This window comes from Gopherus evgoodei, chromosome 4 (genome assembly GCF_007399415.2).
Source record: "Gopherus evgoodei ecotype Sinaloan lineage chromosome 4, rGopEvg1_v1.p, whole genome shotgun sequence".
Taxonomy (NCBI): Eukaryota; Metazoa; Chordata; order Testudines; family Testudinidae; genus Gopherus; species Gopherus evgoodei.
In genome coordinates this window covers 60,644,237-60,658,006 of record NC_044325.1, presented here as the reverse complement: position 1 = coordinate 60,658,006, position 13,770 = coordinate 60,644,237, and the positions used below count along the sequence as shown (strand labels likewise).

At 49.6% G+C, this 13,770-nt stretch overlaps 1 protein-coding gene across 1 annotated transcript in view; it reads right to left on the bottom strand.

Annotated features, from left to right (window-relative positions):
- RYR3 (ryanodine receptor 3) overlaps positions 1-13,770 on the bottom strand; it is a 607,531-nt gene that overhangs the window by 228,683 nt on the left and 365,078 nt on the right. The window contains 1 exon segment of the mRNA XM_030559417.1: positions 6,978-7,198. Coding sequence (XP_030415277.1) covers positions 6,978-7,198 — 221 coding nt within the window.

Sequence of the window (13,770 nt, the reverse complement as noted above, 5' to 3'; positions counted from 1 at the left end):
TCCAATTGGAAAAGATGGTTACTCACCTTTGTAACTGTTGTTCTTCAAGATGTGTTGCTCATCCATTCCAATTAGGTGTAAGCGCGCCGCGTGCATGATTGTCGCAAGATTTTTACCCTAGCAACACTTGATGGGTCAGCTGAGGTGCCCCCTGGAGTGGTGTCCTCATGGCGCCGGATATATGACCCTGCCGACCCAGTGCCCCCTCAGTTCCTTCTTGCCGGCTACTCCAACAGAGGGGAAGGAGGACGGGTTTGGAATGGATATGAGCAACACATCTCGAAGAACAACAGTTACAAAGGTGAGTAACCATCTTTTCTTCTTCAGGTGCTTGCTCATATCGATTCAAATCAGGTGACTCCAAAGCCTTTCCTAAGAGGTGGGGTTGGAGTGAGATGTTGCAGAGTGAAGGACCACTGAACCAAATGCAGCATCACCCCTGGACTGGTGCACTATTGCATAGTGGGAAGCGAAGATATGTACTCATCACCAAGTTGCTGCCCTACAGATCTCCTGTATGGGCACATGAGCCGGGAAGGCGGAGGATGAAGCTTGAGCCCTAGTAGAGTGGGCAGTAAGGTGTGTAGTTGGGACACCAGCCAAGTTATAGCACGCACAGATGCTTGATGTAATCCAGGATGAGATGCACTGTGTGGAGACCGGGAAGCCTTTCATCTGGTCTGACACCACTACAAAAAGCTGGGTTGTCCTCCTAAAGGGCTTTGTTCGTTCGATGTAAAAGGCAAGGGCCCTGTGAACGTCTAGGGAATGCAGCTGTTGCTCTCATCAAGAAGAGTGCGGCTTCAGGTAGAAGACTGGAAGGAAGATGTCTTGGTTGAGATGGAAGGCAGACACCACCTTAGAAAGGAAGGCAGGGTATGGCCGCAGCTGAACCTTGTCCTTATGAAACACCATATACAGTGGGTCCGACATGAGGGCTCGAACTTCCAACATGCGTCTCGCCGAAGTGATAGCGACGAGAAAAGCTGTTTTCCAGGAAAGGTACAGAAGCGAGCAAGTGGCCATTGGCTTGAACGGAGAACACATGAGCCTAGATAGGACCAGGTTGAGGTCCCACGTAGGGGCCGGATGCCGAATTTGCAGGTACAGACGTTCCAATCCCTTGAGGAGCCTGTTGACCATGGGATTGGAGAAAACCAAGTGCCCATTTTTGCCCAGGTGAAAGGCTGAAATTGCTGCTAGGTGTACTCTGATGGATGAAACTGCTAGGCCTTGCTGTTTCAAGGACAGGAGATAATCTAGGATAGTAGGTACTGGCACCTCCAGAGGGGCAGTATTGCTCAGGGCACACTAGCAGGAGAAACACTTCCATTTAGCTAGATATGTGGACCTAGAAGAAGGCTTTCTGCTACCCAAGAGTACGTGCTGCACCGAGAGGGAGCAAAGCAGCTCAGATTGAGTTAGTCATGCAGCATCCACACTGTGAGATGGAAGGATTGCAGGTCTGGATGACACTGTCGGTCATGCTCCTGAGTGATCAAGTCTGGCCACAATGGGAATGGAATTAGTGTGGTCACCGACAGATCGAGGAGAGTGGTGTACCAATGTTGCCTGGGTCACACAGGGGCGATCAAGATTAAGTGGGCCTTGTCTCTTTGAAGTTTGAGAAGGACCTTGTGGACCAATGGGAATGGAGGAAAGGCATAGAGCAGATGGTCTTTCCACGGCATCAGGAAGGCATCTGATAGGGAGCCCGGGGAGCGCCCCTGGAGAGAGCAGAACATCTGACACTTCCGATTCTTGCGAGAGATGAAAAGGCCTATGTGGGGAAACCCCCACTTCCAGAAAACAGAATGGATAACGTCCGGGTGAATCGACCACTCGTGAGCCAGGAAGGACCTGCTGAGGCAATCTGCCAAGGTGTTTTGGACTCCTGGGAGAAACGACGCCACCAGGTCAATCAAGTGGGCTATGCACAATTCCCACAGGCAAGTGGCTTTGTGACAGAGGAGGGATGATCACGTTCCTCCCTGCTTGTTGATGTAAAACATGGCTGTTGTGTTGTCTGTGAAGACTGCGACACAATGGCCCTGAAGGTGTTGGTGGAACATCAGGCACGCCAGGTGCACTGCTCTCAGTTCCCATATGTTGATGGGCAGAGTTATCTCTTGTGTGGACCAAAGGTCCTGTGTGCGAAAGTCCGCAAGGTGAGTGCCTCAGCCCAGAGATGATACAGCCGTGGTTAGGACTAGGGAGGGCTGTGGGGCATGGAATGGCATCCCCCTGCACACAAAGTTGGGGTTCAGCCATCAAGTCAGGGAGGTTAAGACTTCCATCAGTACTGTGAGCACTGTGTCTAGATTGTCTCGGCCTGGATGGTAGACTGATGAGAGCCAGGTCTGAAGTGGACGGAGGCGTAATCTAGCATGTCTGGTCACGAAGGTGCAAGACACCATGTGTCCCAGTAGACCGAAGCATGTGCGGGCTGTCGAGGTCAGGAAGCTTCAGAGGCCATGGATAATGCTCGCCATGAACTGGAAGTGGGCATGCGGTAGGCACGCCTGGGCAAGATTTGAATCCAGGACTGCTCCGATGAAGTCTGTTCTCTGGGTTGGCTGCAAAGTGGACTTTTCGACATTAAGCAGCAAACCCAGCTGTCTGAACAAGCGCATGGTGAACTGAACATGGGATTGCACCTGGGCCTCGGATTGACCCCAAATGAGCCAGTTGCTGAGGTACGGACACCTGCAGCCACAAGTTATGGTGTATAGCTACACCTGAGGCTAGAGTCCTTGCCGCTGAGTCTGCCGCATCTATCGAAGCCTGCAAGGATGTCCTGGCTACTTTCTTGCCCTCCTCTAGCAAGGCCCCGAGCTCCTCCCTGGATTCCCGAGGAACCAGCTCTTTGAACTTCCCCGTCGAGTGCCAGGTATTATAATTATAATGACTCAACAGGGCCTCCTGGTTAGCCACCCTAAGTTGTAGGCCACCAGTCGAATAGATCTTGCGCCCAAAGAAATCCAGGCATCTAGTGTCCTTGGATTTAGGAGCGGGAGCTTGTTGACCGGGTCTTTCCCTCTCATTAACGGACTGTACAACAAGGGAGCACGGCTGGGGGTGAATGTACAAGTACTCAGTCTTTGGAGGGGACCAAGTACTTCCTCTCCACTCTTTTGGCAGAGGAAGGAATAGACACCGGAGACTGCCAGATTGTATTGGCATTAGCCTGGATTGTCCAAATAAAGGGCAAGGCTATATGTGTGGGGGCATCAGCAGATAAAATGTCCACTACCGGATCCTCGACCTCCATCACATCGAGGTTCATGTTCTGTGCCACCTACAAAGCAAATCTTGGTGTGCATAGAGGTCTATAGGTGGTGGGCCAGAGGAGGAGTGCCCACCACCTCCTTGTCAGGGAAGGACGAGAAGGATACACCCAGGACTAAAGGGTCCTGGGGCAAGTCCTGCTAGGGGGAGGGGTCTGGCTGCGTTACGTCCTCCATGCTAGGGGCATGGGCCTGAGCTGATGGTAGGGCCATCACCTCCAAACCCCCTGGGAGGGCGACTGACACTGGCTTCCAGGACCCGAGGTTCTGAGTGGGCAGAACAGGAAGCTCCTGATGGGACACCTTGGGCCTGATGGTATACCCAAATGGTCTAAAAGGACCATTGTGGGGGTCCCTGAGCAGGATCCTGCCCATCATCATGCCATTGCCTACTGCATTTTGGGGGAGGGATACCTCAGTGGTTTGAGCATTGGCCTGCTAAACCCAGGGTTGTGAGTTCAGTCCTTGAGGGGGCTATTTAGGGAACGGGGTTAAAAAAAACAATTGGGGATTTGTTCTGCTTTGAGCAGGGGTTTGGACTAGATGATCTCCAACTCTGATATTCTATGATTGTCATGCGTTGTTGGCCTGCGCCATGAGGACAGAGATCGGTGTCACGGTCTCAAGCGGTACCGCGATCTGGACTGGGACCAATGGTCATATCGGTGCCAGGAGGCAGATCTGAGTGGAGCAGTGCCAAGAACGACTTGAGGAGACCAGTGCCGGGAGCTGGGCTAATACCAATCATATTGGGAAGGAGATCTTCTTGAGGTGGAGCAGCGCTGCGAGTACGACCAGCGCCGAGATGGTGATCGGTGCCGGGATTGCGAGTAGTGCCGTGGAGGAGACCAGCGCCTGGATCGGGATGGTCACCTGGACTGGCACCGAGATCGGTGCCAATCCTTCTCACTCTGCAATGGAGGACACATCATGGAGGGCTTCCCTATTGATGGAACAGTCCACACCGGTGGTACTTAAGTTAGTGATGATCCTGGCTCGGAGAGCGCAATCAGGTCACAAGCAGTTGAGAAAATCTCCGGGGTGGAAGGTAGACCGAGCTCGACCATGGTGCGCACCAGGGAGCTTATGGGCACTGCATTCAATGGCGCTTGCGGCACTGGATTCAACAGTGCCAGAGTTGGGGCCTTCGCGGGGCGGTCTGGCAAGGGATGCTTTTCCAAGGGGAGCACAGGCAGTGCCAGCAACTGTACAGGAGCAGCAGGTTGCTTGTGCTGCTTCCCTGGCTCCTGGAAACAGCGAGCGGTGCCATGCTGGTAACGGTGCCAGAGACAACCAGTGCTGGGAGTCTTTGCTGGTGCCAGGTCGATCCAGTGCCGGAAGTGCACTTCGGACCAATGCCGCTGGGTCTCAGTGTGGGGCAGAGGGTGTCGGGCTAAGTGCTGCTTCCATGAGGAGCTGCTTCAAACAAAAGTCCCACTCCCTTTTCATCCAAGGCTTGAATGCTTTACAAATGCGGCACTTATCTGATTGATGGGATTCCCCCAGGTACTTCAGACAGGAGTCATGGGGGTCTCCCGTAGGCATCGGCTTGAGGCAGGCCAATCAGGGTTTGAAGTCCAGAAACCTAGGCATGGGCCCTGTACCAGGAAGGACGGAAGGGGAGAAGCCCCTCACCTCCAATTACTATGTACACTAACTACATTATTAACTATATTATTACTATATTATTAACTACAACTAGAAACTACTAACAACTACACTATAACAACTATCTACAGGTATAAATGAGCAAAGAGCTAGGGAAGTAGAGATCAGCTATGCCGTGCTCCACAGTTCCAACGACCGTCACAGGCAGTAAGAAGGAACTGAGGGGCACTGGTCAGCAGGGATATACATCCGGTGCCTCAACAGACCCACCGAGTGATGCTAAGGTAAAACTCTTCTGACAATCGTGCACGCGGCGCATGCACACCTAATTGGAATTGATATGACCAAGCGCTCGAAGATGAATTCAAGTTACTCAATGAAGGTGGTCAGTAAAACAAGGGATCTCACTGTGCCTGGTCCATGCATGGGAGGATATAATGTGGAAAAATACATTACTTCCACCCTCCCTCTCTTATGCACTGTGTAGGGTCCAGGCATAATCTTGCACAACGGACAGAGCTGCATTTTTCAGAGTACTTCAAGGGGGGTGCAACTAGCTACAGTGGAAAAGCTGCTAAACTAAATGAATAGAAGCATGAGGTATGAAACTACAGGGATATGAAATAGTATTCCAGTGAAAGTGGTGGAAGCCATATGGATTGAAACTGCTCCGGGGAATGTGTTATAATTATTGGAAACAAATGTGAACTGGAAGTGAGATTGACTAAATGATCTAGCATATCTTTTTCATCTTTAATTTCAATGGACCAAATCCCAGAAATCAATTCACAGCCTGAGGAAACAGGCTGCTGGCTCAGGAAAATGCACCTTTAAAATCACAGGGATGAGAAGTAAACTTCATAGTCCCTACAGTTGAATACATAGTGCACAGGTAAGTTGCTACTGATGGTCCTGGGGAAAAGAAATGTGGCCTGCTGATTCTCACCCCTCCTCAGAGTTTTAGCTTTGTGGATCCATGTACAGTGTGGACCAAGTGCTAATGCCAAACTATACATATTTCATGTTCCAATATGGAGATCAGAGCTGGTTAAAAGAACAGGAAACCTGTTAATGGAAAAGATGGTATAATTTCCCCTCCCCTCATTTTTAGTGATATTTTGAAATATATCACAAATTTTCCCACTAGTTCTAGTGATGAGTGAGGATTAAGCTGTGTGTTGTACAGGGCTAGCAAAATTCCTCATGTGGGATCCCAGTTTTCTGGCTCTCATCTCTTAGTATGGAAATATGACATTTCCACTGCATTTGGGGCCATAAGTGGCAATGATTCTGAAAATATACTGTTCTTGAGATCTCCACTGGCACTATATTTTCCAAATATTAGAACCTTTGACTTTAATTTTTGCTAGTAAGGTCAGATTCTGAGATTGGGAGATGTATGTTTGCTGACATATAATACAATCACCTTAAAAATACAAGAGAAAAAGTGAGTGGATTTAATATTGACAAATATTACTTTCATTGATTCAAGGAGATTTTCATATTGTACTGGACAAAGCCTGAATATGCACAATTCATGTTAGTTTGAGAAGCTTCATCCACAATCAAATGGGCAGGAAGCCCTAGCTGTGTCCAAAGACCAAGGTGTGGGGACATGGAGGAACATGCAGAAAGACATATTACTTCTGAATCAAACTTAGATTTCATGATATTTGAGCCTAAAAAACTCTAAGGATAAATGGGAATAACCAGGGCTATACAGCCAATATTAAAAAAAAAATCACATCTGCTTAGAATTATGAAGCTATTTCTGCTAAATAATGGTTGGGTTTAAAACAAAATAATAATAAAAAGGGTTAAGCTATTCTGTACAACCCTGTGATTTGCAGCAAAGGCAAATCATGTGGACAGTATGATCCTATAGTATAAAACCAACTGCTTAATATTTTCTTTCTTAAAAATGTTTTTATCTTACTTTCAGATAATTTACTGCATTTCACAATAAACTACACTTCCATTTTATATGATACAAAGAGAATAAAATTACTGTATTACAATGTACATGCTCAGTTCAATACCTCGTACAAAAGAAAGCAATTTACAAATGTGTATCATACTCACTGGCATATAGCAAGCAAGCATTCTTCAATAGTATCTCTTTGTGCTTTTGTAAGGGACCGTCCCTTGGATAGTCTATATATTGTGTGAAGTGTTGAATCAATCAGAGAGGCATAATGCTCCGTTCCGGAAAAGAGGGGTGCACATCTTGTTAGTAATGGAAGCACAGATGAGCAAATATACCTATTTAGTGCAAGAGCTGCCTCTGTGGTGCTCAGGGATACCTGTATAAAAGTAGCATATAATTGTTAATCCCATCTGGAATTACATATTGTTAAGTAATAATGCTCTAAAATAAACACCACGATACATTTCCGAAAGTGTCTAGATATCAATTGTATTTAAATTGTGAATTTATCAGTTTAGTATGTTGGGCAATTTTAATGCCTAAAATATTCTTCAATTGTATTATTGTCTGTCAGTTTGAGAAAACTCCATCTTAGAGTGTTTAGGAAATACTAAAAATCAGGGGAAAAAAATAAGGCTCATCACTCAGACAACCTCCAAACAGTCACACATTTATGCTGGAGGGCAGTGTTAATGTCTGCCTGTACTCTGACCAGCAGTGGCTCCCTGCACAGGTAACACCTGTCAGAAGCAAAGATAATCTGTGGGGATGTACATGTAATGGCCGTTGCATGATCAGGACAATTGTGTGCAGTTCACATCCATTAAGCCCTGGATGAACCCAAGAACATTCCTCCATAATTCTTGTTATGGTGAGTTTGCAGGGTAACTTTTAATGCCTTGATTTTGGGGCATTAAAATGTTACCTCTCACTCCCCATGGTGTTTTAGGGTTTTCTGAAGGTTGTCTGTGCTAGAATTTAGATCCAAAAGTATAGCTTTTAACTTTACCTAATATTAAATTCAAGTAAAGCTAAGACTTGACACTAACAAAAATAAAATAAAGGCACTCCATACTTGACCTGCTGAGGTCATAAATGGCAGTCCAAAGTATGTAATATAATACATGTAGCCTCAGATCTAAGGCCAGGTCTACATTACCCTTTAGGTTAACCAAACTTATGTCACTCAGGGATTTGAAAAACATCCCCAAGAAACATTAATTTTGCTGGCATGAGCACTTGTGTGCACAGAGCCATGTCGGTGGGAGATGCTCTCCCGCTGATGTAGCTACCACCGCTCGTTGGAGGTGATTTAATTATGTCATCAGCACAGCATGGCTACATGTGTGATCTTACAGCAGCACAGCTGCATTGCTACAGCTGTGCCACTGTACAATTGCAAGTGTAGATATGGCCTTAGATACTACATTTATCCTAGACACCACAGACACCTTTAGATTAGATTAGATTACATAGATCAACTACTTTGGTATAAATGAGAACATCAGTCAAGACAGAAATTTAGAACTGGCGTTCAGTTTCTTTCCTTCTTATGTTTTAGCTCATAGTGCAATTTTAAGCATGAGTTAAAAGGTAGTTTATATGTATATAAAACTTTGATTATACATATATACACACCATACTATAGATCAATGTAGTTTATTACAAAGAAATATGTATGCACTTATACTCTATATAAGCATGTAAATAGATTACTTTGAACTTCTTTAGAAAGGAAAGACTTTTGTCTATAAATATAGATTTTAACATATTCCCTGAAAGTGAATTGTTAATTTGGGATATACTGTATGTATACATGGAATTACACAAAGGACTGTAATGGGGCCAAAAGTATTTGAATCTTTTATGCAATTGCAAAATATTTTTCCTACCCTGTGCTCACCAAAAGAATGCAATTCAGAGAAAAATATGAATAGCTATTTCTGCTGGTTAGCACACACTCTGTGGCAAGCTACTAGGTTTCAGCTGCAGTATAACTTCCACTCCACTACTGATATGAGTCAGTGCACTGATGGAAAATTCTTATCAGCCTTCGAGGCTTTTGTAGTTTTAGGCTGGAAAGAAAATTTCTAAAACTAAAACCATATGGTATTAAGAAATGTGTCCCTAGTTACAAGAAGCTTCAACTTTTAAGACTATAATTATTTTTCTGAAAAGCTAAACGCAACACACGGTACAGGTGTATGTATGAAACAAAGCTTTCCTGTAAGCTGAATAAAACGGTTACCCACCTTTTGGTAACTGTTCTTTGAGATGTGTTGTTCATGTCCATTCCAAGCAGGTGTGTGCGCGCCGCATACAAGCCAGCCGCAAGATTTTCCCCTAGCAGCATCCGTAGGGTCGGCCCTGGCACCCCCTGGAGTGGCACCACTACGGCGCCCTATAAAGGGGCCCGCCAACCCTTCACCCCCTCAGTTACTTCTTGCTGGCACTCCGACAGAGGGGCAGGAGGGTGGGCATTGGAATGGACATGAACAACACATCTCGAAGAACAACAGTTACTAAAAGGTGGGTAACTGTTTTTTCTTCTTCGAGTGGTTGTTCATGTCCATTCCAAGAAGGTGACTCACAAGCCTGAACCAAGGTGGTGGGGTCGGAGTTCACTGCTGACTGGAGTACTGCACGACCAAAGGCTGCATCATCCCTAGCCTGCGGCATGATGGCATAGTGCGACGTGAACGTGTAGATGGAGTACCAAGTGGCAGCTCCACAAATCTCCTGAGTCGGGATCTGAGCCAGGAATGCCGCAGAGGAGGCCTGCACCCTAGTGGAGTGGGCTGTGACCAGAGGGACAGGGGTCTTAGCTATGCGGTAGCATTCCTGGATGCAGGTCGTGATCCATGAAGAGATTCGCTGAGAGGAGACCGGGAGCCCTTTCATCCTATCTGCCACTGCGATGAAGAGCTGCGTCGAGCGTCTGAACGGCTTGGTACATTCGATGTAAAAGGCTAAGGCCCTGAGGACATCCAGGGAATGTAACCTCCGCTCCTCACTTGAAGAGTGTGGTTTCGGATAAAACGCTGAGAGAAAGATATCTTGTCTCATGTGGACCTGTGAGACGACCTGGGGGAGGAAGGCCGGCTGAGGTCTAAGATGGACCTTGTCCTTATAAAAGATAGTGTATGGGGGCTCGGATGTCAACGCCCTGAGCTCTGACACCCTCCTGGCCAAGGTGATCGCCACCAGGAAGGCGGTCTTATACAACAAGTACAACAGGGAGCACGAAGCCAGGGGCTCAAACGGAGGTCCCGAGAGGGCGCAGAGGACCAGATTCAGGTCCTATGCAGGAGCCGGCTGATGAATATGTGGAAATAGCCTGTCCATACCCTTGAGGAAACGCTCTACCAGCGGGCTCGCAAACACCGAGGTACCCCCCTTTCCTGGATGGAAAGCCAAGATGGCCACCAAGTGAACGCGGATCGAGGAGAGGGATAGGCCCAGTTGTTTGAGGTGGAGCAAATAGTCTAGGATAATAGGGATTGTGACCCCCAGAAGATTGTGACCTCGCTGACCCAACCATATGGAGAAGCGCTTCCATTTGGCCAGGGAGGTGGCCCTGGTTGATGCTTTCCTACTACTGAGCAGAACTTGTCTGACCTGCTAGGAGCACTGCATCTCCACCAGGTTCAGCCATGGAGCATCCAGGCTGTGAGGTGGAGAGATTCCAGGTTTGGGTGGCGGAGGGAGCCCCGGTACTGTGTGGTCAGGTCTGGAAGCAGAGGCAGCGTAAGGGGAGCCTGAATGGACATGTGCAGGAGTGATGTGTACCAACGCTGGCGCAGCCATGCTGGAGCTATCAGGATTACCCGTGCGTGGTCCCTGTGGTTCTTCAAAATCACCCTGTGTATCAGGGGGAATTGGAGGAAAGGCGTAGAACAGACCGACCCCAAGACTGGAGGAAGGCGTCCAACAAAGACCCCGGACTGCAGCCCAGGAGAGAGCAGAACCATCGGCACTTCCTGTTTTCTCTCGAGGTGAACAGGTCTAACTGGGGAAAGCCTCAGAGCTGGAAGATTGAGTGTACCATGTCCCATCGGAGGGACCACTCGTGACCCCAGAACGAGCGGCTGAGGGTGTCCACCAGTCCGTTCTGCTCCCCCGGAAAGCAGAACGCTGTCAGGTGGGTAGCATTGTGGACGCAGAAATCCCACAATGCGAGGGCTTCCCTGCACAGGAGAGAGGAGCGTGCACCCCCCTGTTTGTTGATATAAAAGACTGCTTATGTGTTGTCCGAGAGGACTGAAACACATCTGCCAGCCAGGTGGGACCAGGTCAAGCAAGCCAGGTGGACCGCTCTCAGCTACCTGACATTGATATGCAACTTGAGGTCCTCCGGTGACCACAAGCCCTGTGTCCTGAGATTTCCCAGGTGCACTCCCCAACCCCGATTCAAGACATCCGTTACCAGAGAGAGGGAGGGCTGAGGGGCGGCGAAGGGGACGCCCATGCACACTTTCTGCGGGTCGAGCCACCACCGTAGCGAACTCAGCACCAAGTAGGGAATGGACACCACTGAGTCCAAGGGGTCCCTGGCTGGGCGGAATACTGTTGCTAACCAGGACTGTAGCGGGCGAAGCCGGAGTCTGGCATGGTTTACCACGTAAGTGCACGCCGACATGTGACCCAACAGCCAGAGGCAGATCCGCGCTGTGGTAATCGGGGCACGTTGCAGTCCGAGGATGAGCTCGGAAATCGCGTGGAACCTGGATTCTGGAAGGAATGCTCTGGCGTGGGTGGAGTCCAGAACCGCCCCTATGAACTCTATTCATTGTGTAGGAGATAGACTGGACTTGGCTTTGTTCAAGAGGAGGCCGAGACTGAGAAAGGTCTGCCTGATGAACAACACCCGAGCCTCCACCTGCTCCTTGGTGTGGCTCTTTATGAGCCAATCATCCAGGTAGAGGAATACCTGGATGATCTGCCTGCGCAGGAAGGCCCCCACAACTGCCATGCACTTCGTGAAGATCCTTGGGGCAGCTGACAGGCCAAATGGGAGCACCGTGAACTGCAGATGGGCGTCAGCCACGATGAACCTGAGGTACTGACGGTGTCAGGGAATTATGGCAATGTGGAAGTAAGCGTCCTTTAAGTCAAGGGCGGCGTACCAATCTCATGGATCCAGGGAGGGAATGATCGAGGACAGGGAGACCATGTGGAACTTGAGCTTTCATACAAACTTGTTCAGTCGCCGCAAGTCCAGGATGGGTGTCAGTCCCCCTTTCGTCTTCAGTATTAGGAAATACCAGGAGTAGAAGCCTTTGCCTCTGAGCTCTCGAGGGACTTCCTTCACCGCCCCTGCCTCCACGAGGGGCTGCACTTCTTGAATTAGAAGTTGCTCATGAGATGGGTCCCAGAAGAGGGATGGGGAGAGGGGCTGGTGGGGCGGGAGGGAGGAAAACTGGATAGAATATCCCCTCTCTACCATGCGGAGCACCTAGCTGTCTGACGTGATTTGGGACCAGGCACGGTAGAAGGGGGACAGACGTGACCCAAAGGTGGGGTAGAAGGATCCAGAGTCTCGACAGGTAGGTCGACCTTGACCGTACCATCAAACAGGGGGCCTAGGCCCCAATGACAGTCTTGATTGACCGGATGCCTGGCCGGAGAGGTGGCGTTGGTGACGCCTCCTGCCATTTCTGCCCCGCCTGCACCCTAGCTCCTGGCAAGTCTGAGGCTGGCAGGGGCAGGAGGCCGCCTGCAGCCTAAACTGCCTGCGCTGGGTCGCAGGGGTATGCAAGCCCAGCGAGCGAAGCGTGGCCCTCGAGTCCTTTAGGCTATGGAGACGCTTGTCCGTTTTATCTGAAAACGGCATCTTCCCCTCGAAGGGGAGGTCCTGAATGGTCTGCTGGACCTCATAGGGAAGACCTGAGACCTGGAGCCAGGCTCTCCGCCTCATGACCAGGCCCATGGCCAGAGTGCGCGAGGCTGAGTCTGTCGCATCTAGGGCTGCCTGGAGAGAGGCTCAAGAGCTCAGTTTCCCCTCCTCCACCAGGGCTGAAAACTCCGATCTCGAGTCCTGGGAGAGGAGCTCCGTAAATTTCGACATGGCTGAACATGTGTGATGACCATATCGGCTTACGATTGCCTGTTGGTTGGCAATACGGAGTTGTAGGCCGGTTGTAGAGTACTCTTTTCTACCAAAGAGGTCGAGTCTTTTGGTGTCCCTGTTCTTTGGTGTTGACCCCTGAAACCCTTGATACTCCCGTTGGTTGGCTGCGTCCACCACCAGGGAGTCCGGGGTGGGGAGTGAGTGTACAAGTGTTCATGCCCCTTAAAGGGGACGAAACAATGCCGTTCCGTTCTCTTGGCAGTAGGGGCCAGTGAGGCTGGCATCTGCCATAAGGTGTGGGACGTATCCGCTATGGTCTTGTTTAATGGAAGAGCCACCCTGGATGGCCCTGAGGGAGCCAGGATGTCTACTACTGGTTCCGCGTCCACCTCAATTTCCTCAGCCTGGATTGCGAGGCTCTGAGCTGCTCGCCTGAGCAGTTGTTGGAGGATCCGAGTGTCCTCCAGGGCCAGTGCTGCAATCGTGCCCGAGACCACTTCGTCCAGGGAGGAAGACGAGAAAATTACTTGGATCGGCCCTTCCTCAGGTGCTTGCAGCCCTTCGGGGTCCTACGGCACACGGTACTGTGGTTGCAGGGCCGGTTCCAATTCTAAATGCAGCACCACGACTGGTACCGGGGTCGCCAGTGAGCGGCTTGGCGTATCAGGCGGTTCCTGTTAAGCCCGAACTGTAGTCGCTGCTGGTGCCGCTGCTCGGCTAGGGGGTGCTGAACTTGAATATGTCACACCCCTGCCCAGCGACGGTGCTGGTGGAGTACGCAACTGCGCCAGGGTCACCAACGCCGAGGAGACTGAGGCCGACCTTGATCGAGGACCAAACGCCTGACCTACCAACTGGTGGTAGGCCCAGGGAGTCCA